This window comes from Callospermophilus lateralis, chromosome 13 (genome assembly GCF_048772815.1).
Source record: "Callospermophilus lateralis isolate mCalLat2 chromosome 13, mCalLat2.hap1, whole genome shotgun sequence".
Classification (NCBI taxonomy): domain Eukaryota; kingdom Metazoa; phylum Chordata; class Mammalia; order Rodentia; family Sciuridae; genus Callospermophilus; species Callospermophilus lateralis.
The window spans coordinates 37,141,845-37,169,073 of NC_135317.1; the positions used below are offsets into that span (position 1 = coordinate 37,141,845).

The following is a 27,229-nucleotide window of genomic DNA, read 5'->3' on the forward strand; positions in this document are numbered from 1 at the left end:
TATTAATTTTTTCTCTATATAACTCTTTCTCCGATAAGGAGTACCTTTCTCCATTAAGTATATATATATACATGAAAATATATATACTTAAAGAATTACATGTACCAAAAGAACAATGCTTTTTAAGTATGTTAAGAATTTGATAAACTAATATGCAAATGTAATTTTTGTATCAGCCTGTCACTGAAAAACATTTTACTGTTGCTTAAAATTGCTTATTACAAACTTTCTCACTTTGTTTGAATTTAAGTTGCTTGTGGGAATGATTTAAAAAGCATTTCAAATTCAATAGTTTCTGTCTGAGATTTCACCAATATTTGTAAACAGCATGATCAGGGGGAAGAAAAATATTACTGTGACTGTGCTGTCACATTTTACTGATTAAAATTTTACCTAGCTCTTAAAATTCATTTTAATAGACACAATTAAGGTAGGATACATTTTTGAACAGAAAAAAAAAGAGACAAACATAATACAGTGACAGCACAAATGCCACACAAGCACCACTCTAAAAGCAACCTAAAACACAGAAAACAGTCTTACTGTTGAATCTCAGGCTTTTTTTTTTTTCTTTCCTGAGCTCTACATTGAAAGTTACCACAGATTTGATAACATAAGAAGAATGAATACCAGTGCCGAAGGCATCATAAGCATATTTACTAAATGATTACGTTATACCACCTGGGATATTACTGAAAATGTTTAGAAGCCAAGTCCTTATAACTATGCAGTATAAGAACACCTTTCCCACCATCATAATTAGGAATATAAATTGCATGCATTTTTTATAACAGCTACCAAAGATTTTATTTCCAAGTCTTTAAGTCTAAAGTGGCACAGTGTTTAATAGCTCTTTTGTTCCTCCAATCTGTGACTGCCAACTAGCAAAGGGTTCCCATGCTAGTAATCAATTGGCTTCTTAATAAGGTAGCTACAGAAATTACCTTATTTGATGGAATATTGGTACTTTGTTCCCTATTGATAAAAAGTACGCCTTTTGTGGGGGGGTACCAGGGATTGAACTCAGGGGCACTCAACCACTGAGCCACATCCCTAGTCCTATTTTGTATTTTATTAGAGGCAGGGTCTCACTGAGTTGCTTAGTGCCTTGCTAAATTGCTGAGGTTGGCTTTAAACTGGGGATTCTCCTGCCTCTGCCTCCCGAGCTGCTGGGATTACAGGCATGTGTCACCACGCCTGGCCAAAAATACGTTTATTTTATCTTCTATTTCCTCCTTACCCTATTTTGTTTGAATCATTTAGTGGAAAATTTGTGATAAGCTCTTTTTAAAGTTGTGAAATTTAAGGGTAAGCAAACTTCAAACACTATCTTGACCAACATCATGGTTTAAGTGGCTGTTCTTGTCCTGTGATGTCCAGAGTGGTTTACAATGATGGTTTTCTAAGTTCCTAACCTATGGACACTGCTGGTCACTTGGCTGCAAGCTTTAGCTGTGATCATAAGATAAGACCGGAGAGATAGGCTCACTGCTGTGGATGAATATCAAGTTGGGGCTTTCTGTATTAACACAAAAATCCAGGTGTTTTAAGTTTTGCCTTAAGTTCTGAGGTCTTCCCTACTTAAGGTATCCTTAATTTGTTTAAAAAAAAAAACTAAGTGTAGGGTTCAGTATATGACACAATAAGTTAATAAACTTAGGGTTCCTCTACAGAGTAAAATACTTGTTTGCAGAGGAAAAGATTTTAGTATTGAGAAACTATGGGGCAGAGAGTATTCCCATGTTTGTGTCAGGTTGGTGTCGTTAGGAAATATAATTCTAAAAGACAGCAGAGTAGCTTCTGGAAAGTGGCTTATAAATGAAGGGGAAAAAAATGGAAATTTGGGGGTATGTGTTCCTTTAAAAAATAATACTTGAAGCTACAAAACATGCTGAAAGGAATCAGACTATCTGGTGTAAAGAGAGCTCAGGAATTCCCTGGAATTTCCAGTCAGGGGACAAGCAGCATCAGTGCGTAGCATCTTGGTTGGCCAATGGCAAAGGCTCTATGCATGGCCACCAGCCCCATTGTCCAACAGGCGAGATGCTGAAATCTGACTGATGGAGAAGGCAAGAACATTGGGAGAGTATTTATATATGACAATAGGAAAAACTCACAGTAAACCGCCAAAACAAGCCTGCAGTTTTCCACTGGTCTTGTTCATCTGCAGATTTTGCACCTAGTGGATTAGAAGTTTAAATACTGACTAAATTAAAAATTGAATCATCTTTTTTTTTTAGTACAAGCTATGTATCTGGATATCATAAATCAGTATCTAATAACTGCTTTAATATGCTTGATTATCAGTTAAATTTCTGGAAAAAAGAAAGAAACAAAGACAGACAGAATAAGCATGCACAATTGAGGTGCATTAGATGGAGTTGTCAGTGTTGGACATCCTTTGAATGCTGAAACAAATTCCCTTGGTGGTAGATATTATTCCATCAAAAAGGATAAGTACTGTAATGGTATTTTAACAGGTCACTGAATTTAGCCGGTTTGAAATGCATGGACTCAATTAGCTGTTGATAGGTTCTTTTCTTAGGACAGAAATGATTGTATTTAATAAAACTGTGGGAATTAATGCTAATGATGCCAGTGGCAGGATAAACACAGCTTATGTCAATGTAAACTTACCGATTTCTGCTTCTGCTTAGCTACAGCAGCGTGGAAAAGAAACAAAGAATAACAGAGCATGCATGTTATTGGCTTGTCAAAGGACACAGACACTCAACAGGACTAGAAATGTGACGCAGTGCAGTTGAGCAGGTGGACAACGGGAGCTGGGAAGTTCATGTTACCTTCTTAAAGAAGGGCATTCTTTTCTCTTTGGAGTGGGGTGACGTTACACTGTTTGCACTGGGCTTAGGGGAGCGGTGGTTTGCTGGAATATCATTTTCTTCTGCATCTAAGCCAGTAGCATCTATGTCTATAGCTATATACAGACAAACAATTCAAAAATCATCAGGTGGACAGGAGAGGAAAAACAGGTTATAAAGAAAATAAAATAAAAGCAAATAAACTAACCACTGTAAAAGAGCTATCGTAAGTGTTCAACACAGTACACAAGGAAAGTAAAATTTAAAGGCACAGCACATTAAGAATGCAATGTAATCAAATCTGATAAAACTGAAAGATACCTTTATCATATCTGTTTGCTTCAGCAAATCTATTCCATGATAGATCTCTTGAATATTTTGAGAAATGTTTTTAATTTGTAGTTTCAAATATAATGTTGATAGTCTCCACATTGACTATATAAAACTATAGTACAGAACATTCTGTTTCACTTTGTACAGTGTCTTAACCCAGCTTTTAAATAACAGGCAACTATATTGAAAACTTAACAGGATATGCCTCGTATTTCTAATTTTGTGGAAAATAGGGGCCATGTGAAAAGGTTTACTACAATTGCAACAGGCATTTGAGGGAAAGAGAGAACAGAAAATCCTCAATCCAAACAGCACAAAGGAATCATACACATGGCAAATAATTCAGAGAGGGTTTCAGGATGGACAGGATTAAAATGAATGGTAAGTGCACCCTCAGAAAGGCCTGATCAAAGACTAATTGGAAAACACTGGATCTGATGATATCCCAATGAAATCAGTCTAGAAAAACAATAAGGCTTGTGGTGACTTATGAAGCCACTAGATATAACCCAATAGGCAAAATGGAGGGCACAAAGACCTAAGATAATAGGCCACTGCTCTATCCCACTATAAAGTGGGGGTTTGGGATTGTTGCTTGACATCCTTCCATTTGAAATCGTTTAACATGAAAATACTACTCTTAAAAAGTAGTAAATGGGAAAAGGATGCATAATCTCAGAGTTTATAAAAATGTTTCCTCATGTAATTATGATAGAATTCTTTCAGCTGTGGAAGCACTTAAAAATAAGAGGGTCGACGTTGATATAAGATTTAAAAGCTGAACTCAGAGTTTATGTTCACAGTAGTAACTCAGCAGGGCAGGACTCAGAACCTAGTTCTTCCATCTCAGTGAGTCCATTCTTGTCTCTATACCATGTTGCCCTCCAGTTGAGGTCCCTTCTCAGTCTGGGCACACACTTTCAATTCCTTTTGCTTCTTCAAGGGGGTCATGTCTTTGGTATCAGGATTCAGGAGGGTATCACAGAGTTGAGCTCACTAGAAAATTACTTTATGGTTGAGATTAGATCAGGGAGATGAAAAGAAAATTTACTTACCACATGGGAAAATACCAATGTCATACATGCTAGCCCTCTAACAGAAACCACAGTACATTCAGATTGAAGGAATGATTTACCATTTGGAAAAACAGATTGCTTGGTGTTGCAACACATCTACATTCCTGTGACACATAAGCTGAATTGATGCTCAAAATAGCCTCTTTTAACCTTCCAAAGAAGGGGACATTATCCGATAGGCATGTTATTTTTCAATTTTGTAGTTATTATGGATTTTAGATCATTCAGCCATTTGAAAATTAGGATCTCATTTAATTGTTCTATTTCATTTGATAAGGTCAAAAACGTGATGGAGCGAATACCTGGCACTGTTTGTACAGTGTTACAAATACGAGTTTGGGCTTGCATAATAGATGAGGTGTGGTCTTCTATCAAGGGAAAGTAATAATAAACTAAATTGATTCCACATATTTACTTAGTAAATATGTCTTTCTTTTTACTGTCTATGCATATGGAGTAACTAAAAGGTTCAGTGTGTGGTGTGCCAAGAAAATATAAAATGTGCCCAGGGCTTTGAACCTACCCTGGCTTTTATACCACACTATGATTAACCTTTGCTCATATAGGTATGTTTCATTATGGGGCTTATTGAATGGTTATCCTGGGAAGAGTCTGAAAAATAAAGTCTTGAGGAATAATTTTCCTTGAATCCTAAAAAGAAGACCATTGTTAGTACCTTTCTGGACTAAGGAGAGGATCTGGGCCATTATTTCATTGTTCCTATATCAGGTCTTAACCAATATTAAAAACATTTCCCTTCTGGCCATAGATATCCACATACTCTTTCTTTTTTTCCACCTTTTATTTGGCTTAGTAAGGCTCCAATCAAGGGACAATTCCCTCTGAATGCCTTTCTGAAACAGAGTGCCCAGTTGGAGGTCAAAGTTGATAGCACTCTGGGATGGCAAAGTTCATGAACTGAATTTTATGCTTTGCCCACTAAACCCTGTCTGCTGTGATCATCAGATGAATTTGTTTTAAAAGGAAGAGTGGAAATGCACAAATGTTGTGATGTTGTCCAGATATTTGGCTACCCCCACACACAGCCTGAGTGAGGACTAAAATTTATCTTTATTTCAACACAGGGGCCCCACATCCCAAATAGACAACTTTCCAACTTACTGGTTCTGACTTTTAGTTAACTTAAGTCTAAAACATTTGGGTTTTCTCTATAACACTGATAATTCAAGAACATGGTCACTTTCAGAACACATCAAAAAGATAATTTTTTTTCACAGTTCTATATAGTATGTTGGATTCACATGGTTCTTCTTTTACTGAGAGATGTTACTGCTTTTTAAATTCAGACCTGTATTTCCATACCTTGGCAAACATTAATATTAAGTTGTAAAAAATACTTTGAAAATAGCTTTTTCGGTCCTCCTTAGTAGCATTTATGTTTGTATATGTGCATACATGTATATGCATGTATATATGTAATTATGTACAGAGCCTTGGGAACATTTTTTGAAAGGTAAATTTTGTTTTATCTCAGAACTTGAGTCAAGGTAAGCAGAGATCAAGGGTGATGTGTCTACACACATGTAGGTGTGTGGCGTACTACCCATTATGCAAATGTGAAGTAGAAAGTTTTCCTTTTCCACTCTCTTGAGAACATCCATGTGTATTTACTTCAGTCAGATGCTTATATTCCTTGGTCTAGGAATGATTGAGGGGAATTATAGATAGGGCCTCTGAGAAACAAAAAGATGAAATTATAGGCCAATCCACACTTGATAATTGGGGCAGTTATCCCTGGAACTTCTCTCTAAAATTTTCTGAAGGTTTACCTTAGATCTACTGAATTATTGATGTAAAAATTACCACAGAGAAGATATGCTTATTATACATTTCAAAGTTGATCACATCTCCAGGCCAGTCAGTCACAGTATTTTATTCTCTTGGTATTCAGAGAAGTTATTCCAAAGTCTTGTGTCTGTGTAAAACTTTGGTGAAGTTTAAAGTTATCTTTATTTTATCATACTCTTCATGGAACTTATTTTTAGTAATGATAAACATTTGACTATAAAATGAAATTTTATTTTACATATACACTAACTTATTCTCCAAAATGCACGCACTGGTTTTCATTATATGGCTAAAATGATTAGATGGCTACAGTCTGGTTAGAGGAAATGAAAGAACTGTACTGGCCGACAGAAGAGGGGCTTGATCACAATGTGATATAGCATTTTTCCATCTTAGGAGCCTAGTAGCAGTCCTCAGGAATCCTGAATACATTCTTTTACATATATAGGAAATGTATGAGTCTATGTAGGAATCTGTGCAGCTTCACACATTTGAGTGGAGCAGGATTAGGTTCCTTTTCTCTGTGCATTCAGGGAAGACCTTCTCCCCAATGATCAAGGGAAGATACAAGCCTCACATAATAGTTACAGTAGTTTAATCTTCATTTCAACCACACTGTTACTTCATTTTGAACATCTTAGAATTACTGCAAGTTATAAACTCATTGTTTTTGAAATCAATATGTATCCTAATTTCTCATTGTGCTCAGAATTTGCTCACTTAAAAAGAAGTCTAGTTTTTGCTAAATCTCTGGTTTCTAAAAGCTGTCCACATTCAGGAACTTGGTATGATTATTAGTAACAGAAGAATCCTGTTCTTAAGACACTGTAGTCAGAGTGCCGCTAGTTTCTTACTTTTCTCTAGATGCATAATTCTCTTTATGATTTTTTTTCTCATTTCCAGCTTCCTGGAAATCATACACAAGATCATTTTGCTCTAACACTCCGGCAGCCAATCCTTACAATCCTACTGACCCCCAGTTATGTCATATAGAAAACCAAGGCACTGATTATGAGCTTTCATGCTAAGACAGTGAGTATTCTATTTATATAGAAATCTAAGCTCTACTCAAAATGCTAGAGTTGCCACATAAAACAAACAAAATACACTTAAATTTGATTTCCAGAAAAAAAACAATTTTTTAGTTTAAGTAGGATCCATAAATTTTCAGTGTTAAGTATTTCCCATGAAATATACTTAGACTAAAGATTATTTTTGTTTACTTGAAATATTCAGCTTTAAATGCTGTCCTTTATTTTGTTTAGCACTCATAAGAATAAATCCATTGCTTTGGATAAAATAAGTAGTGTCACTCTGCCCACAAGAGTTTTTGTTGATATTTCTGTGCATTGTCTATGTCTTCTACAGAGCCTGTCTAGTGTTTCTTCTGAGAAGCTGATCACTCCATCTTCACTTGATTGTCCATTCCGTACTCTATTCTAAAGTTTGAATGCTGTGTTCTCTTTTTATTTAATTATGAAGCCTACAACTCACACTATACTATGATAGTTGGCGGGCATTCACTTCTTTATTGCTATGGTCATCTACAGTAAGTCAGTAAATTGACAACACTTTTTTTTCACCAAAGCCAGAAAAAGTTCTCCAAACTCTTGATAACTCCACAAGTTAGTTTTTTATTTAGTTATTTTTGATTTCTGATATATCTTAGCATTTGTAGGATTGACAGAGTGATTCAGTGTATGTGAATTCATGAAACTAGATCAGACTGGGGGAAGCATGAAATGTAGTATATACTGTTCAGCACTTATCACCTACTTACCAGATGATGGAGGTGTAGATTTTCTGGAACTAGGAACAATGTCACCCAAACTGGATGAAGAATTTCCTCCTGATTTACTGAAGTAAAGCAAAAACTCATATTAAATCTGACACTTATTTCAGATTCTAAAACATTCATACTGCTTAATAGACATGCTACTTGATTGTATTTTTATTGAACTTTAAAATGTATTTTCTTTTCTTTCTTTTCTTTTTTTTTTTTTTTTTATACAAGAATGCAGTAATTTCCTGGTGGAGATTCTGGAGTATTTGAAACAATTATGTGATGGTCTGTTCACATTTTCAAATCCGAGGTTTAATTTTAAAAAGCCCTGAGAGAATAAAAGCAAACTAGGATAATTTCTGCAGGCTTCAGGTTCTCTAGCCAGATCAGAAGTGACTAAACAGCAGAGATTTCCTCTGCCTTTTTTTTTTTAATTTGGAGGCCTTCTGAGTTAGTGAATACAAAGAATATTAACGCTAACGCCCAAGTTGAATGTTTTCTTCTTGTTTAGTTCCAGCTCCTTTGTCTTAGCTTCATTATTTTTACTATACTAAGATTCAAAGTACTCAAGCCTTCATGGGCAACCTATAAAAGTAAAACAAAGCAATTTTAAAGCTTGCTAACCTTTCACATGAAGAAATGTGAAACAGAGTACTTTATGATTTAATCAGCAGTTAGTACCCAGAACATTTCATAAGCATAGCTAACATAGAGAATTAAACTGGGTTAATTCTGAAGAGCATATACTTGAAAACCACCAAATTTTAAAATTTGATAGAAGATACATTTCTGCATCTTAGAACCTTTGGAGCTAATATTAAAACAATAACATTGGCTGCGTGGTAGCTCACGCCTATAATTCCAGTGGCTCGGGAGTTGAGGCAGGAGGATCACAAGTTCAAAGTTAGCATCAGCAAAAGCAAGGTGCTGAGCAACTCAGTGAGACCTTATCTCTAAATAAAATACAAAATAGGGCTGGGGACGCGGCTCAGTGGTTGAGTGCCCCTGAGTTCAATCCCTAGTACCAAATAAAAAAGCATTTATGATTTTTATCAGTGTACAAGAATGGAAATAACAAAGTTACTCAGCTTCACAAATGAAGATGGCAAGCAACATTTTTTTCTTTAAATATTTTTAGTTGTAGATGGACACAGTACCTTTATTTATGTATTTTTTAATGTGGTGCTAAGGATTGAACCCAGTGCCTCATATGTGCAAGGCAAGCGCTCTACAGCTGAGCCACAACTTCAGCCTGACAAGGAATACTTTAAAAGAGAGGGGGGGGGGGGGATAGGGAGGGCAGCAGAATACAACAGACACTAGTATTGCTGTATTATGTACGTGGCTGTATAACCAATGTGATCCTGCAATCTATACACGTGGAAAAATAAGAATTCATACCCTGTTTGAATCAAATGTATGATATGTCATGATCATTGTATTGTCTTGAGCAACTAATAAAAAAAAGGGGGGGGGGGACACAGAATTTGGTCAAAATGATCCCATTGCTTAATGTTTATTATGCATGAGCAAGAATCTAGTTGAAAGAATTCGTCACAGTGTCTGTGCATCAAAGGGCAATATTCACTCAGTGAATATTAATATGAAATCTAAGCAACAGTAAATAGTAGTAAAAACTGAATTATTGCTGTTATTCTAGCATTTTCATATATAAAATAAACATGACATCAAAAACCTATTAAACAACTACAAGGAGGGCTTTACATCTATTTTAAGGTTTTTAAGAGATACTCCTATATATTTAATAAGTAACCAGACAGTATGTAAAATTAGTAAGAAGTGGTATTTATAGAGGCAGTTTCTGGCAGTTATGTAAGGACACCTATTACCAGAACCAAAACATTTTTTTCCATAATTTTATTGTTTATTTTTTCTAAAATACTAAGTCTAATTTCAGTTTAAGTGTGGGTTTATTTTACATTCTTTTTGCAGTTTAATAGTCAAAATATTATTTTAGCTGTGTAGAATTTTGACAGATAATCCTCAGTTAAAATGTCTAGGATGCAGATTTGCCTTTAACTTTTTGGGGGGTGGGTGGGGAAGGGTACAGGGAATTGAACTCAGGGGCACTCAACCGCTGAGCCACATCCCCAGCCCTATATTGTATTTTATTTAGAGACAGGGTCTCACCGAGTTGCTCAGAACCTAGCTTTTGCTGAGGTTGGCTTTGAACTCATGATCCTCCCGCCTTAGTCTCCTAAGCCACTGGATTATAGGTATGTGCCACAGCACCCAGCTGGTCCTTAACTTTTACTTGTATAAAAAATGCCAAATTTGTAAACCAAATTTGTCCATTTTTATAATTTACTGGAATTTTGTAAGTAAGTAAGACTCTGTCTTAATTTTTATTTTTTTAATGTTAGGAGACAAATGAAAAAACCTATAAAGGCAGGAAGTGTTTTTATCCACTTAGTCAAGTTTGTGTTTAGAGATGGGGCTGAATCCTGACAACTAAAGGAAAGAGTATACTTTTATCTGGAAAGTTAACCCTGGAATTAGTTATAAGATGCTATGAACTTGACAGTTGTAAATACTACTTAATGAGGATAGCTATTCCAAACTGACACATTCCATTTCATTTGTTGATACTTGGAGGAAAAAAATCCTTGCTGATATTTAAAATATTATCATTGGGCTGGGGATGTGGCTCAAATGGTAGTGCGCTCGCCTGGCATGCGTGCGGCCCAGGTTCGATCCTCAGCACCACATACAAACAAAGATGTTGTGTCCACCAAAAACTAAAAAATAAATATTAAAAAATTCTCTCTCTCTCTCTCTCACTCTCTAAAAAAAAAGAAAAATATATATTATCATTGACAAAGGAATTTGCATCATCATATGAACAAACATGATATAAAGCAGAGAAAAACAGAAACCAAGCTGTCCAGATTAAACTAAAGTCTTGCCTGTAGCCCATCCTTTATGTGGGGAGAAGCTTGTCATGTCCTTGGACTTGTCTGCATAGGTTTCAGTTTAAAATTCACCACCTGTCTGAGCAGCCCCCTAATAAGTCCTCCAGTGAAGGGTAAATAACCTCAAGCCTGCTAGGAAGGATTATTCAGCCCCAGCCGATTACATAATTCACATAATTGCTATCTGCAAAGGCAATTTTAACTTGTTTCATACTTAGTATCTCTTTAAATATTTAACAGTGGATAGAACTGAAAATTGAGTTTCTTAGGTGAAAATGAAACTAACAGATGACAAGAACTGCTATTTGCCAATCATGTCTGAGACTATCATCTCTAAAACATCTCCCTGCCATGCCAGGCAGCTAAAGACACTCGGATTAGTCACCACGGCTGCTCTGTGCCAGAGTATTTTCAGCGAATGATTAGGACTTCAGATTTCCTCTGCACTGAAGCTGGAATTTAATACTGTATGACCTTAGCTATTTTCATTAATGATCATATTTAACTTTAGTTCTCTTCCAAATGGGATGAAGTTTTTAAAATACAGTATTTATGCTATCAATAGACCATATCACCAGGCTACTTTCAAATACATAATGAAGACTGTAGAAAACAAACAGTATATATATGATGTTATACTCTGAACTTTTGCACAAACTCTTGACATTTTTCTCATACCTGGAGTAGAATTTCCCTTGCTTGGCTCTCTGCTCATGCTGTAGCCTCATGTTTTCTAGTTTAACTGGGCTTGGAATGAATCCGATTTCACAGCCTTCTTTAACCAGTCGCCCTATCCACCAGTCATTATTAAATTTCTAAACACAAAATCAGAAGTGTTAAAATCAGAAGTTCAAATCTTTGAATCCTTTTTCTTCCACATTAACCATTTTCAATGGAGAGAGAATGTGACAATTACAATGAACTATGCCTCAAATATCATAACTCAAGAAACCCTTAGGTTCATGGGATTAATGCATTTGGTGTGTTCAGCAGTCCATTAAAGGCTTCATGCTTTCTTCTTTTGCCCAGTGCTACCTTTACAATGGGGTAGAATTCTGTCACAGTTGCTGTTATCACCATGAGTAGGACAGGCTCTCTAGGTTCAGAGATTAATAGCTCTTCCTAGTAAAAGACCATCAGGAACTAGGAAGAGTGAGAGATTTTTCCCTTAAATAATCAGATTAACTAGAAGAATTAAGAGTGAGAGATAAATACAGGAATCTATCTGAAATATTTTGTGTTTGTAAAACTGCACAAAGGTAAATTTTGCTAACAGAATACACACATGATTTTTCTTTATGTTGATGCTGATATTTTATCTCCTATAGGTAGAATATTTATCTTTAGTCTGTGTAATTTGATTTCATTTTCCTCAACTGAGTAAGTCTATTCTGGAACACTTGAAAAAAGAATATTCATTGTTTTCTTTTTTTTTCCATGGTAGAAAGAGATTCTTCTCTGAGCACTATCCATCAAGAGGAGACCTTGTGTTACTCTAATTTCTTGTTACAGTGAGGTTCTAGGCACACTACCACTTCTGAAAACTTTTTCTGTCTTTTTTTATATAACGAATATTTTATATCTCTTTTATGTTACTGAAATGATAGTCTTTTAATTGGCAGTTATTACCTCTTTATAATGTTTAGTACATTGATAAGTTAAATTTACATATGTAAAGTGTTACACTATGACATATGTAAAGTGCTCCAATTGTAAATCCCTCCAGATCCAAGAAAAATATCATGTGCACACACAGAATATTATTTAGGGGGACTTTCTGTCACTTTATATAATGTCCCACATAGCAGGCATTTCATACATGTTGAGTCCAAACAAAATTTAAACATAAGGGTGAATTGTTCCAATTTGCACATTATATTGTTATTAACTGACAGGTAGAGACATATGGCATAGAGGAAAATAATTTTCCTAATATCTCTTTCTTGCCTCACTGGCTCCAACTTCTACCATTCTCCCTTTTACTGCAGAAATTTGGCACTCAAGGAGGAAAAAGGGCAGCAGTAGTCGAGTTTAGATATTGTCAGCAGAGAAGAGGAGTCGTGAATTCTGGAAATTATTAAACCTTCCCCAGATGGCTAAACTTCAGACATCAGGAAAAACTACACGTAGTCAAGGTTAAACCTTAAAAGAAAAAGTAGAGGTTAAGCATAAAAAGGATCATCTACTGTAACAGTTCCTGATATCTGGGCCACAGAGCCCAAGGGAGCCCTGAAGTTATTGCCAGAAGCCCATGATTCCTTTCCACTTTAAAAATGTACATTTATATCAGAAAAATTTGAGGGTCACTGATTCAGTGTATGTTATACAACTGCAGCTATATACTCAGGCTATTTTACAATAATAAGAAATGAAAAATGATGTTTTAAGGTGAAAAATTAAACTGATAGAAATTAAAATTATTTCCTTTACCTCCTTAACATGCAGAAAATCTTTTGCTTCAAACGAAATGGCCATGCCTGGCACTGGAACATCATCTTCATGGGCTGCACTATAGCTGACGTTTGTCCGAACTGCAAATGCAACGGGTTTTGTCTAAGGAAGAAAAGGAAAAAAAAAATTTAGGAAAGAAACAATCGGTCCCTTCCAATCTTCCCCATCAAATAAAAGACACAATGAAAAACTGTTGCAGGGCTGGGGATGTGGTTCAAGCCATAGCGCGCTTGCCTGGCATGCGCGGGGCACTGGGTTCGATCCTCGGCACCACATAAAATAAAGATGTTGTGTCCACCAAAAACTAAAAAATGAATATTAAAAACAATTCTCTCTCTCCCTCATCCCTGCCTCTCTCCTTCCCTGTCTCTCTCTCTTTCTCTCTTAGAGAAACTGTTGCAATCATTTTCTTCCCCATTTGTTCTTTATCACATTACAACTTGTTTGTTTCCCCAATACATGAAATAGTTCTCAGCTATATACCACCCATTTCTGAACTAGAAAAAGGCCATTGTTCTCTTTGAAAGCACTGAAAGTAATAAAGGTAAAGATGATCTGAAATGAGTTTTTACAGAATAACAGCTTGTAGTATTTGGACATCAGGAATCACAAACAGGAATACAAATGCCCAGTTTGTTAGTTTGGGAACTGGAAAAGACAAGAGTTGGCCTCCCTACCCCTACTTTAAAACCCATCTAATATAATTAATCAGTAAAGACATGATTTCTAAAGACATAATATTTTGACAAAAAAAAAGGATCAGAGAATGTATGTAACAACTTTAACAGTATTATTTATGCTACCAGGTAATTTTGAAAGTGGTGACCTTTTATTCTCTTTTCCCCCTTGAGTTCACTTTGCCACTAAAGATAACATTAAGTCATCCTTCATTATTTGATGTCTTGAGAATTCTCAGATAAGCAAGTACTGCTGATAGAGGGAAAATGCTTATCCTCAAGATGAACAAAGTAAGCAAGCTCTGAAAGGATGAAAAAAGGGTATTGTTCTAACTGGTATCTGTATTTCACATTATGGACAAGTGGATGTCTTCTGAACAATTTTGCCCTACTCAACCAGTGCCCATCTGGACCGGCCAGGAAGGACAAGGAAGAGTCAAAGTGGAGATCTGGCTTTATATCCGAAAAATCCACAGTTAATCTGTGCTGTTACTGTCTGGGTTGGGGACTAAGCTAAGAGTCCTATTCAGGTCCACTCACAGTTTGCATAGTAGGAAAAGAGGACCATGCTCTGGATATGGGCACAGTAGACACAAAGTGAACTGAAATATCTGACAAGCCAATTTTTGGTATCCATTACGAATTTTAATGACACAAGGGCTACTACTCCTTAAGTGAAAATTTAAAATACATGCCTATATATGTGTGTATATTTTTTTAATTTATAAAAATAAGTATCACACATAGTTCTACCACTGAAAATATTTTTTAATTTTTTTTTTAGTTGTAAATGGATCTTTATTTATTTATATGTGGTGCTAAGGATTGAACCCAGGGCCTCACATATGCCAGGAAAGTGCTCTACCACTGAGCCACAACTCCAGCCTGCTGAAAATCCTTGATAGCATGATGTTACTTCCATTTTTTCTTGGAATTTTCCTAAATATGTAAATTTTATTCCCAGAACAATAATCATAATATATTTCATTTTTATCTAGTTTTTAATGTGACATTTTTCATGTGACATATTTTGCTATATACCAAAATAAATATATAAGTAAATGTTTCCCCACGTTTATTCCTCCTCTACTAAGGCCCAGCACAAATCACTTCCTTAGTACCATCACTATCTTTAGACTGAAATAATTAGCACCTCATAGAAATTAGTGAATCTAACTGATTTTTGTGGCATAATCGTTTTGAGGTCAATAGCCATTTATATTCTCTCTCTCCCCACTCGCACCCCCATCCCTAAAAAGGAAAGCAATGTCCTGAGAGGCAAGAACAGAAAGAAGTCAAGAAACCTTGACCCAACAGAGGCCTCCTGGGTACACAGAACAGAGGGGATTGTGGTAATAGATTGACAACTGTGGGTCAGAAAAGGACCCATGAGGTGTTCTAGACCTTGAGGGAAGCAAAGCCCCTGCAGACCCCAAGACCAAAAGTGAAACCTGTGATAAAACTGTCCCTCCCCCCACCCTCTATTCCAGGGCCTTCCAGGTTTGTCTGGATGGCTGAAGGAAGAGGAAAGAAAGAAAGGAATGAGGCAGAGGTATAAAAAGAAACACTCTTGAGGAGGGAATGAGACAGTCAGCCCCCCAACCCCACTACAACAACTAATAGCTTGTTAGCTATTATGAGTATTTATGAGTTTTACTAACCTCTCACTTGCTCACTCTAAAACCATCGGATCAGCCTCAAAAGTCAGGTGCATCAGTAAAGCCAGGAAATCCTCACTGGGACTCTCATGACAAAGGACAATGGTGGAGGAGTCACCAAAATAGCAAATTCCCAGTCTCTTAACCTGTTGCTCACATGATTTATTTCCTTCCCCCACCCTACCCCACATATGTGTTGTCCTGACAGCTTCAGGACATTCTTATCCCAAGGCAAAGAAGATTCTACTGGGAGAGATGTAACATTTGGCTCCAAACTGACTGCGCTCTTTCAAGGTTAATGTGTGTGCACAGTGCCCACAAAGAATACACCTTGTAGATGTGCTCAAAACCAGTTAAAATTCCTAGATTCTAGTCTATCCCTGTGTCCCATCCATGGGAATAAAAACTAGCTCCCTTCTTTCTTGGAGGTCAGTTTGATATTCTCGGTCAATGCTGCGTCTCCTGAACAAGAAAGATGAAAGAAGTACCAGTAAGAGTCTTGTTCCTCAAAAAGAAAGGAAGGAAAGGAAAATAGAAAGGAAAGGAAAGGAGGAATAAAGAAAGCCCAATCAATAAATGGGCCAAGGAACTGGCCAGACACTTCTTAGAAGAGGATATACAATCAATCAACAAATATATAAAAAAAAATGCTCATCATCTTTAGCAATCAGAGAAATGCAAATCAAAACTACTCTAAGATATCATCTCACTCCAGTCAGAATGGCAGCTATTAAGAACACAAAAATAAGTGTTGGTGAGGATGTGGGGGAAAAGGCACACTCATACACTGCTGGTGGGACTGTAAATTGGTACAGCCAATATGGAAAGCAGTATGAAGATTCCTTGGAAAGCTGGGAATGGAACCACCTTCTGAACCAGCTATCCCACTCCTTGGTTTATACCCAAAGGACTTAAAAACAGCATTACTATAGGGACACCAGTCACATCAATGTTTATAACAGCACAATTCACAATAGCTAAACTGTGGAACCAACCTAGATGCCCTTTAGTAGATGAATGGATTAAGAAAATGTGGTATAGATTGCAATTTGTACACGTGGGAAAAATAAGAATTCATACCCCATTTGAATCAAATGTATGATATATGATATGTCAAGATCATTGTAATGTTTTCAGCAATAATAAAAAATTTAAAAAAAGAAAATGTGGTATATATATATATATATATATATATATATATATATATACACACACACACACACACACACACAATGGAATATTACTCAGCAATAAAAGAGAATAAAATCATGGCATTTGCAGGTAAATGGATGGAGTTGGAAAATATAATGCTAAGTGAAGTTAGCCAATCCTGAAAACAAATGCCGAATGTTTTCTCTGATATAAGGAGGCTGATTCATAATGGGGTTGGAAGGGGGAGCATGGGAGGAATAGATGAACTCTAGGTAGGGCAGAGGGGTAGAAGGGGGAGGGCAGAGGCCATGGGGGTAAAAACAATGATGGAATGAGATGTACATTATCACCCTAAGTACATATATGAAGACAAAAATGGTGTGAATATACTTTATACACAACCAGAGATAATAAAAACGTGCTCTATATGTATAATATGAATTATAATGAATTCTGCTGTCATGTATAACAAATTAGAATAAAATATAAATTTTAAAAAATGTAAAAAAAAATTTTAAAAAAGAGTCCTGTTCCAGTTGAAGTTCTACCTTTATCTGATTCTAATGATTCAGAGCACAAGAACCCACCAATCCTGTAACAAATGTGGTCACTAATACCACTTTCACTTAACTCCTTTATTAGCATAAGAACTTTATTCTCACATCAGTATCATAACTTGAGTCTACTTTTGCTGTCTCCTTCTACTTAGATTCCTTATAACTTGTTTTGTGGCTATGGAGGAACAGGCACCTGAGGTCAAGGTGGACTATTATACTAGTTTTTGCTTCTCCTTGCCTCATACCATGGTAAAATACAACTGATTTATTTCCCTGCTTTGGGTACCTTCTCTTTGTCAGGTGGGCATGCGCTACATAGCAATATTCAGTCATATGCAGTAGTCATTCATTCTCTCCTATAACAGTGTTGGATATACTAGCTCAATTCACTGCAGTATCAGGATTCGTTAGCGTCCATCTGGGTGGCTCAACTGTAGAAGTTCACATAGTTCTACTTGATGTATGACTTTTAGGGTGGGCTTCTTCTGATAGATGGTCATACTTAGTCATAAACAAAGCAATTTAGTCACCTTAAAAATGCTGCTGAAGACCTAGAATGCCTGGCTTCACCACCTTCCTTCCCACCTGGACTCCAGTTCTAATAATATTTGGTCTGAAAACCTGAAAGAATGATCCAGAAACATGTATTCAGAAACATCTATCCAACTTTCCAAGTTCTAGATGCTTCTGCTGACTCAGGCTTTGTAACCCCTACCTTTAGGCCCCTTAATCATACTGCCATATGCTCCATTTTTTCTACAGATGCCAGACCAGTCATTAACACATGTGTATCTGAGAGGCCCGTCTGGCATGTCCATGAGGGTTTCTGTGGACAGCTGTGTGCATACAGGACTTGTTTCTTCTCACATCCAAAGGAAGCTCTGTTAGCTCTTCAGAGGCCTGGCCTATGGAAGCCTGTCAAAGATATATTATAACAGGAGCAGTTTTATTTGCTCACAACCTTCTAGAATCACTAAGACTTTGTCTGTTTAAAAAGCTATCATTATAAAGAGAATACAATTAACTTTAAAAATATCTCTGATCGTGAAGTAAAATAAACAGATTAGCACAAATTCATGGTTCTATTTCTAGCTTTCTTTCTAAACAATAACTCAAGTAGTGAAACTAATAATTTGAATGAATACTACATAATGTTTAAGTTTACTAAAAAATGTGCAAGTAGCAGAATATCTACCATTAAAAAATCAAAGTGAAGCCAGGCGTGATGGTGCACATCTGTAATCCCAGTGACCCTGAGGTTTAGGCAGGATTATAAATTCTAGGCCAGCCTCAGCAACTTGGGAAGACCCTCAGTAACTCAGCAACACCCTGTCTCGAAATAAAAAATAACAAAGACAGAGGATGCTGTTCAGTGGTAAAGAACCCCTGGGATCAAGTACAGTATTAAAAAAACCCAAAAAACAAAAAAAAAAAACAACAAAAAACCCCTAAGTGAAATTCACTTAAAAATAAATTTCTGATCATGATGAATAGATGATTAACAGTTAGGCCAGGCCCAGTGGTGCACACCTATAATCCCAGTGGCTCAGGAGGCTGAGGCTGAAGAATTATGAGTTCAAAGCCAGTCTCAATAATTTAGCAATGTGCTAAGCAACTTAGTGAGACTATGTCTTTAAATAAAATATTAAACTGGCTAGGGATGTGGCTCAGTGATTAAGTGACCCTGGTTTCAATCCCCAGTATTTAAAAAAAAAAAGTTAGTGTCCCATGTATTGATTTCTTAATTTCTTATTACAATGATTTACTATACTATGCGAAATAGCAAAGCATGCATTCTCATTTTCTTTATTAAACAATATAAAAGAAACAATATAAAATTATATATATATATATATATATATATATATATATATATATATATATATATTTTGGATTTGTCTTAAATATTAACTACTCCCAACTTGCAATCTTTTTGAGATACATTTTAAAAATATTACCCAAATACTATTAGACAATAGAAAAGAGATTTTAAAAAATCTAAGATTTTAACACTTATTTTCTTGTGGTATATCATAACTTCTTATAAAACTTACTCTATACTTCTAAAATTTTACTCTATTGTATTTTTCCCTAAAACAGTCATATCCTTTTGAACTGCTAATTGCAGCACAATCTAAATCTATCACATAGCTGAGACAGTGTCTTTCTAAATTGCCAAGTCTGGCCTAGAAATTGTAATCCTCTTGCTATAGCCTTCCAAATTGCTGGAATTACAGGCTTGCCTCATAGTATTTGACCAGGATTTTTGATTATCACCAGTTGCAAAATGGTACTGAAAAGTTGTAGAGAAGAACTCTTGTCTCAAAATTAAAAAAGGGTTAAAGATGTAGCTAAGAGTTGAATGCCCCCGGATTCAATCCACAATACAGGAAAAAAAAATCCTTGTAATATAGGAAATATTTCAATTTTATTTTATCCCAGGTAGATAGGCAAAAATTTCTAGAATGTGTTGTGAAAAATCTTACCTGGTGTCCTGCCAGTCATTGAACTTTCAAAAATCTTTGCTTTATTGATTATAAATGATCAAAGGCAGTTTTATAATTCTTCTGATGGCAGAACATTAAATCATAAGGATAAAAAGAATGTAACAATTACTTTTGTAACCTGATAACTAAACACTGAGTCAGACTGAATAAGCAGATAATCACAAAAATATCATAAGATAAAAAATTATACATGCTGCTAACTGATTTGAGAAATCCAAATGTCTTCTCCAGAATTCCTTTAACTAGTATTTATTGTATATGCTGTAACTGTCTCAACTCCCTGCCCTCACGCAACCTGTAGAAGAGATACTGTGATATAATTTCCAATAACAAAGAAAGTGAGCTAAAGTGATGTGAATAGAGAGTGACCATGGAGAAGAATGGACAGGCAACATGAAAAGGAGTGGTAGGGAAAACCTCCTTTGCATTCTCCTGTGAATCTATCCATCAATTCATTCATTCACACAGCAAGTCACTCATTCCTTATACATGGGACACTGTTTGGGCCAAGTTTGAAGTACATCAGTGAATGATTGATAGCAATAGATCCCCTGCCCTCTGGAGCTTACATTCTACAGGGGAGAGGCTGATCATAAAAAAAAAAAAAAAAAAAAAAAAGGCATGACAAGCAAATGCAGCATACAATATGTTAGAAGGCCATAAGTGTGGTTGAAAAAATGATGAAGAGAAACACAGTATGGAAATTTAGGGTGCAAGGTGAGAAAGGAAGCGTAATTTTAAATGAGGAGTCCAGGCAGTCTGCATCAAGGATATTTGAAGAAAAGCGCAAAGGTGAGGAAATGCAAGCATCTGAACTCCAGGCAGAGGGGACAGCCACTGCGGAATGTGTACAGTTGGAGCAGGACAGCTGAGTTTGCTTCTGAATGGCTGAAGTGGAGAGAGCCAGGGATGGGAATAAAAGATGACAGTAAGAGCTCTCAGGTCACAGACAAGACGTCTGCCATTTTCTTCCAAGTGAGATGAGAAGTAGCTAGAGGCTTTCCAGCAGAGAAGTGATTTGGGCTGACATGTTGACAGGACTAAGGGGACTATGAAGTTGAAGAGGGACCTGATGGGCAGGAGTGGAAACAGATTGCAGGTAGAGGCTACCACAGTAATCCAGGTGTAGAAATGATGGTCACTCGAGGCAGAGGCAACGGAACAGTGAAAATGGTGGGGCTATAGATACAGTTTCAAGATAGAATCAACAGGATTTTCTCAGACTTGATGTGAATGTGAGTGTCAAAGATGTTGTCACATGTTTTGGGTCTGAGCAATCTGAAGGATTACCCATCAAGGGAGGTGGAAGGTTCTAGATGATGATGAGGCAAACATCAGAAGCTTTGTTTTGAACCAATAAGAGATTGTATACAACATCTATGTAGAGTGTGGAAGAGTCCTCAAAGTGAAAGTTTGGGAGAAAAATATGGGCTACAGACAGAAGGTTCTAACTCTCAGGCATAGTGACGACATTTAAAGCCACGAGTCTGCTTGAGATCTCCAAGGAAACAAGCACACATAGGAGCCCTGCAGCTAGCAAGAGAGGCTCAGAAGGCTCAGCTGTAAGGAGAATGACTGTGTAGATTAGGAAAGACAGTGTTCCAAATAGCAGAAAGCAATCAGCTGGGTCAAATACTACTAAAAGGTCGAAAAGATGAAGGCCTAGAACTGCCATGTCAACTTGACAAACCAGAAGTGACTGTTGATTCAGATGAAAGCCAAGTCAGCAGCTAGCAGGGAATGAAAGTCCTCCTGGAGTGAAAAGAGGAGGAGGAGAATTGAACTTGGTGGGTCTAGGAGGAGAAAGATATGGAGTAGTACATGGCAGGGGAAGTGTTGTAACATTTTTTTTTTCTTTTACAGTAGGAAAAAAAAAAAACAGCTTATTTCTATGCTGATGAGGATGATCCAGTAGAGAAGGGAAACATGATACATGAAAGAGAGAACAGAATTGTCAAAGCAGTGGTCCTGCTGAGACAGGGGGAAGCAGTAGGACCCAGTGCACAGGTCAAGGAACAGGTCTTAGAGGGAGGCAGAGCATACAAGCACAGATGGTCATCACTGAGTGACTGGTAGGCCATCATCTTCTAATTGTTTAAAATAGGAAGGTGGAATTAAAGTCAGGGAAGAAGATATTAGGCACTGGAGGAGATAGGAGGTGAGACAATACAGACTTGTAAGAATGTGGAAGATTAAATGGACTAGTGAATTACGGTTGGCTAGCCTGGCAGCAGCAGAGGCCCCGGGAAGAGGCAAGGTCGTGGATTTATAGTAAGATAGTCATGTCATGCTAGAATGCAATGAACATCATCACACAGGTAATGGAGTTAAAAGCATAATCTCTCACTAAGATAACATGGCTGGAAAACCACCTTTTCCTATTTCACTTTGAATTTTCTACTAATATATTCTTTCTGTGTTTGAGGGCATTTTTATCCATTTCCCTCGATTGATTTCTGAAGTAGGTTATTAACCCCTTTCAAGTGAGTGATTTATACTCCTATTTGCTTTTTATCCCAGCCTCCAAGTATTTCCTATAGTGCTAGATGTGCATTAGTAACTGCTATAGGAATCAATTAAGGAACTGATTCCTTTCTGTTAGAAGAACTGAGTATTAGGCACCAATTCAGTAACTACTCTGTGCAAAGCTCTGGAACACATGGCAAAATCACCATAAAAATCAGGTTGGTCTGCTCAGGATTTTGTCTCAGAACTAACATTCAGATATGTGAATGCAAATGGACATATATGTATTAAATTTAAAGTAGCTACATTCATTAGAACTTTAAAAAGAACTAAATATCTAAGTGTTTGAAATCTGATCACTCTAAAAGCATGAAACTTGGAAGTCAAAGTTGTATATGAAGCAAAAATGTAAATATTCTATAAAATTATAAATATAAAATATCCTACATCTTTTTCAATAGATGATTTAAAAGAAGATAAAAATCTTGCCAAGTTTTTTCCAACGAAATGACTAATAATTCTTCAAAACTGTAGTAACTCTAAAAAATGCATTTGAAAGCAAAAATAAAGGCAATATTGATGAATGCAGAAATCAAGGTAGTGCTTACAGTCACAAAAATAATATATACGATGAGGCGAACTTGAATGATGACAGACATAAAGAAATGTAGCCCAACTCTTTCCTTCTGCCTATCAGAATTAATCATTTTTAGGTCTGAGCTCCTCAGCTGAGGTATACAAAGGCTCAACTGGTAGTGGCTTTAGACTGCTTGTTGTAAAACCACACCACACCATGTTTAAAAAAAATGATTGATTTGCCTTAAACTAATTAATATGATGCTTTATATTTCTAGCAAAAAACAGACCTTTCATCTGTATTTTTTATATCAAACTTGTTAACAACCAAAGATTATTTCTTTATCTTAAATTCCTCTGTGATCTTTTTGGAAAAAAATAGGCAAATGTCATGTAAATAAAAATCTGCTCCTTCTTTCAACACATGTCGACTGAGCATCTACTAACATCCAACACTGAAAGGAAAGGACAGTGCAGGGCTTCCTTTCTTATGATCCTTGAGACCCTGTTGGGGGACTTCATGCCTGTACCACTTTAAGACAAAACACTTAAGCTAAAGCTTGGATTCCTGTGTGTGGCTGAGTTCTCTGGTATCGGCTGGCTGCACCTTTTCTGTAGTGGCTGCCTCCAATTCTTAAAATAAATAAATAAATAAATAAATAACTTTTCATTAATAATCTTTCTCTTTGCTTTTCTATTACACTTTGTCAGCTGTCCTGTTTCTTAGGTGGTTTTCCCTACTATTGTTTTTATGTTTTGCAAAGTACAAAAAAAAACTTGAAAAAAGTAAAAACAGGAGGCTGTTTCTTAGGCTCAGGTGGCACCACTCTTTGAAGTCCCCTGGCCTGGCACTCATTCAGACCCTCAAGCACTGAGCAGTTTTGCCTTTGCCATATTGGTTTCTTCCCATTTATATTCTGTCACAAAAATGGGAGTGGGAGAATTAAGAGAAGCCAATAATGGTATCCCTTTTAAACTACTGCTTAACATTTAAATGGTTATAAAATGTCTATTCTGTCCTTATTTAGAAAATTACACACTGCAAAGAATTTTCAAAGAAGCATTCTTAAACAAATGCAAGGAAAGCCTTTACAAAGTACATGCTGACAAACACAGGCAGACACATTATATTTTGTGTTAATTCAGTAATCTTCACTTGCTCCTCCGCTCCAACAGCTGCAGATGTAGTCAAGTTCACAGACTTCCAGTGATTCAAAGGCATGCAGGTTTGGGTACGTTCGTTTTATTGTTTATTTTGCACTGAGTGTCTTGTTTTTCTTAAACAAAAATACTAAGCACAGTATCTCCAGGACCAAAACCATTTTTTTTTCTTTTTGCAGGAAATAAAATTAGTCTCCTATTTTTCCAGATGAATTTTATGATTGCCTTTCCTACTTCTATGAGGAATATCATTAGAATTTTGATTGGAATTGCATTAAATCTGTATAGTGCTTTTGGAAGTATGGTCGTTTTGATAATATTAATTCTGTTTATCCAAGAGCAAGGTAGATCTTTCCATCTTCTAAAGTCTTCTTTGATTTCTTTCTTTAGGGTTCTGTAATTTTCATTATATAGATCACCTCTTCACCTCTTTCGTTAAGTTGAAAATAAAGTAGTTTTTCTCGTTTCCCTTTCTGAGGATTTGCCACTGATATACAGAAATGCCTTTGATTTACAGGTGTTGATTTTATATCCTGCTACTTTGCTGAATTCATTTACTAGTTCTATAAGTTGTCTGGTGGAACTTTTAGGGTCTTCTAGGTATAGAATCATATCATCAGCAAACAGTGCCAATTTGAGTTCTTCTTTTCCTATGTGTATACCTTTTTCTTTTGTCTGTCTAATTGCTCTGGCCAGTGTTTCAAGAACTATGTTAAATAAAAGCAGTGAAAGAGGGCATCCCTGTCTTGTTCCAGGAAGAGTGAAGCAGGTGGCATCACTATATCAGATGTTAAACTATACTACAGAGCAATAGTAACAAAAACAGCATGGTATTGGCACCAAAACAGACTGGTAGACCATTGGTACAGAATAGAGGACACAGAGACTAACCCACAAAACTACAATTATCTTATATTAGACAAAGGTGCCAAGAACATGCATTGGAGAAAAAATAGCCTCTTCAACAAATGGTGCTGGGAAAACTGGAAATCCATATGCAACAAAATGAAATTAAATCCCTATCTCTCACCATGCACAAAATTCAACTCAAAATGGATCAAGGATTTAGGAATAAAACCAGAGACCCTGCGTCTAGTAGAAGAAAAAGTAGGCCTTGATCTCCATCATGTGGGATTAGGCCCCAACTTCCTTAATAAGACTCCTGTGGTACAAGAATTAAAATCAAGAATCAATAAATGGGACGGACTCAAACTAAAAAGTTTCTTCTCAGCAAAAGAAACAATCTGTGAGGTGAATAGAGAGCCTACATCTTGGGAGCAAATCTTTACTCCTCCCACAGCCGATAAAGCACTAATCTCTAGGGTATATAAAGAACTCAAAAAGCTAAGCACCAAAAAACCCCGCAAATAACCCAATCAATAAATGGGCCAAGGACCTGAACAGACACTTCTCAGATGATGATATACAATCAATCTACAAATATATGAAAAAATGTTCTTCATCACTAGCAATTAGAGAAATGCAAATCAAAACCACTCTAAGATTTGATCTCACGCCAGTCAGAATGGCAGCTGTTATGCATACAAACAACAATAAGTGTTGGTAAGGATGTGGGGAAAATGTATACTCATACACAGCTGGTGGGACTGCAAATTGGTGCAGCCAATATGGAAAGCAGTATGGAGATTCCTTGGAAATTTGGGAATGGAACCACCCTTTGACTCAGCTATCCCTCTCCTCAGTCTATACCCAAAGAACTTAAAAACTGCATACTAGAGGGACACAGCCACATCAATGTTTATAGCAGTACAACTCACAATAGCTAAACTGTGGAAACAATCTAGATGTTGTTCAATAGATGAATGGATTAAAAAAATGTGGCATATATACACAATGGAATATTACTCGGCAATAAAACAGAATAAAATCATGGAATTTGCAGGTAAATGGATGGAGTTAGAGAAGATAATGTTAAGTGAAGTTAGCCAGTCCCAAAAAAACAAATGCCAATTGTTTTCTTGGATATAAGGAGGCTGATTCATAGTGGGATAGGGAGAGGGAGGAATAGATGAACTCTAGATAGGGCAGAGGGGTAGAAGGGGTTTGGAGTTATTAATGATGGTGGAATGTGATGATCATTATTATCCAAAGTAAAGGCATGAAGACACGAATTAGTGTGAATATACTTTGTATACAACCAGAGATATGAAAAATTGTGCTCTCTATGTATAATAAGAATTATAATGCATTCTGCTGTCATATATAAATAAAAAAATAAAATTAGTACAGACAGTTTTGGGTGGGAAGTTCAGATCATGAACCCTGTCTCGTTGCTCACTTTAGAAATTCTTTAAAATCTCTGCAACTACCCTTACTTCAGTGTCCTGAGATACATTGCAGCAAGGCTTGGTGACTGATTGACACTCTCCTTGAGAGGGCAGAACAAGTTCTACAGGAGCAGACACCAGAGAAATTCAGGAATCAGGTGAATAGAGGAAGAGTTGTCTAATAAGGATAGATGCTCAACAATGACTAAGTCATTTTTAGATGCTAACTTATCATTTAAACACATACAAATGAATTCTGGTGGCAACTTGTAATGATCTTAAAAGGTAAAAGATGTTGCAAATATCCCCCAAGTCATCTGTGATCAAGTTAGGGGGTATTTCCAAATTCCTTATAGACTTCTGTGAATCAAGGTTTCAAAGAAAGCAATTAGTTATTGGAGACAAATCTGAGGAGTATCAACTTCAACTTTGAACATATTTGCAGCACTTACAATGGTATGAGTTAGCTTGGTACACACTTTTTTGCTGACATTATTAAAATGTGGTAATTAATAATTAGATTACTTGCTACATATAGAAATCACTGTACTTCAACATATTTAGTCCCCATAAAATACCTAAATTGTATGGCATTACTTCTAATTACTAAGAAACATTGGGTTGCCCATGATCATGTGTCTAGTGAATAAGAATCCAGAATTCAAACCTAGGGGTTCTTTTTTTGTTGTTTTGTTTTTAACTACAAAAGCACATGCTCTCTCAGAGCCACTATACTGTCATTAAGAGAGATCACAGCCTCTTTGGTAACACGTTACTTTCATTTATTTCTACGTATTTTCCAATTTTTTCCAAAATCCCTACTATATGCCATAATAGCCAATGAAAATACTGTGACGTTTATACTTCATAAACTCTTATAAAATTTTACCAATTTATATTTATGTTAATTCTTCAAAAAATTTTAATTTACTGTTTCTTGGCTACAGCTTTTACATTATAACCTTTTACATTTTCCAGTTGAA

General features: G+C 36.3%; 1 protein-coding gene and 1 long non-coding RNA gene across 6 annotated transcripts in view; one reads left to right on the forward strand and one right to left on the reverse strand.

The window, feature by feature from the left end:
- The window catches only part of LOC143379684 (uncharacterized), a 33,144-nt gene extending 19,709 nt beyond the window's left edge, over positions 1-13,435 (forward strand). The window contains exon 6 of the long non-coding RNA XR_013088494.1: positions 13,199-13,435. This is a non-coding gene — a long non-coding RNA (uncharacterized LOC143379684). The remainder of the gene's footprint in view (positions 1-13,198) is intronic.
- Cacnb2 (calcium voltage-gated channel auxiliary subunit beta 2) overlaps positions 1-27,229 on the reverse strand; it is a 345,689-nt gene that overhangs the window by 18,390 nt on the left and 300,070 nt on the right. For 2 of the 5 annotated variants that reach the window (XM_076832434.1, XM_076832435.1), the window contains 4 exons: positions 13,184-13,306; positions 11,432-11,568; positions 7,818-7,894; positions 2,638-2,657 (listed from right to left, as the gene is read on the reverse strand). In XM_076832434.1, the coding sequence (XP_076688549.1) occupies positions 2,638-2,657; positions 7,818-7,894; positions 11,432-11,568; positions 13,184-13,306 (357 nt within the window). Of the gene's footprint in view, positions 1-2,117; positions 2,180-2,637; positions 2,658-2,801; positions 2,936-7,817; positions 7,895-11,431; positions 11,569-13,183; positions 13,307-27,229 lie in introns of all 5 variants that reach the window. The other 3 variants (XM_076832431.1, XM_076832433.1, XM_076832432.1) reach the window with 2 other exon arrangements.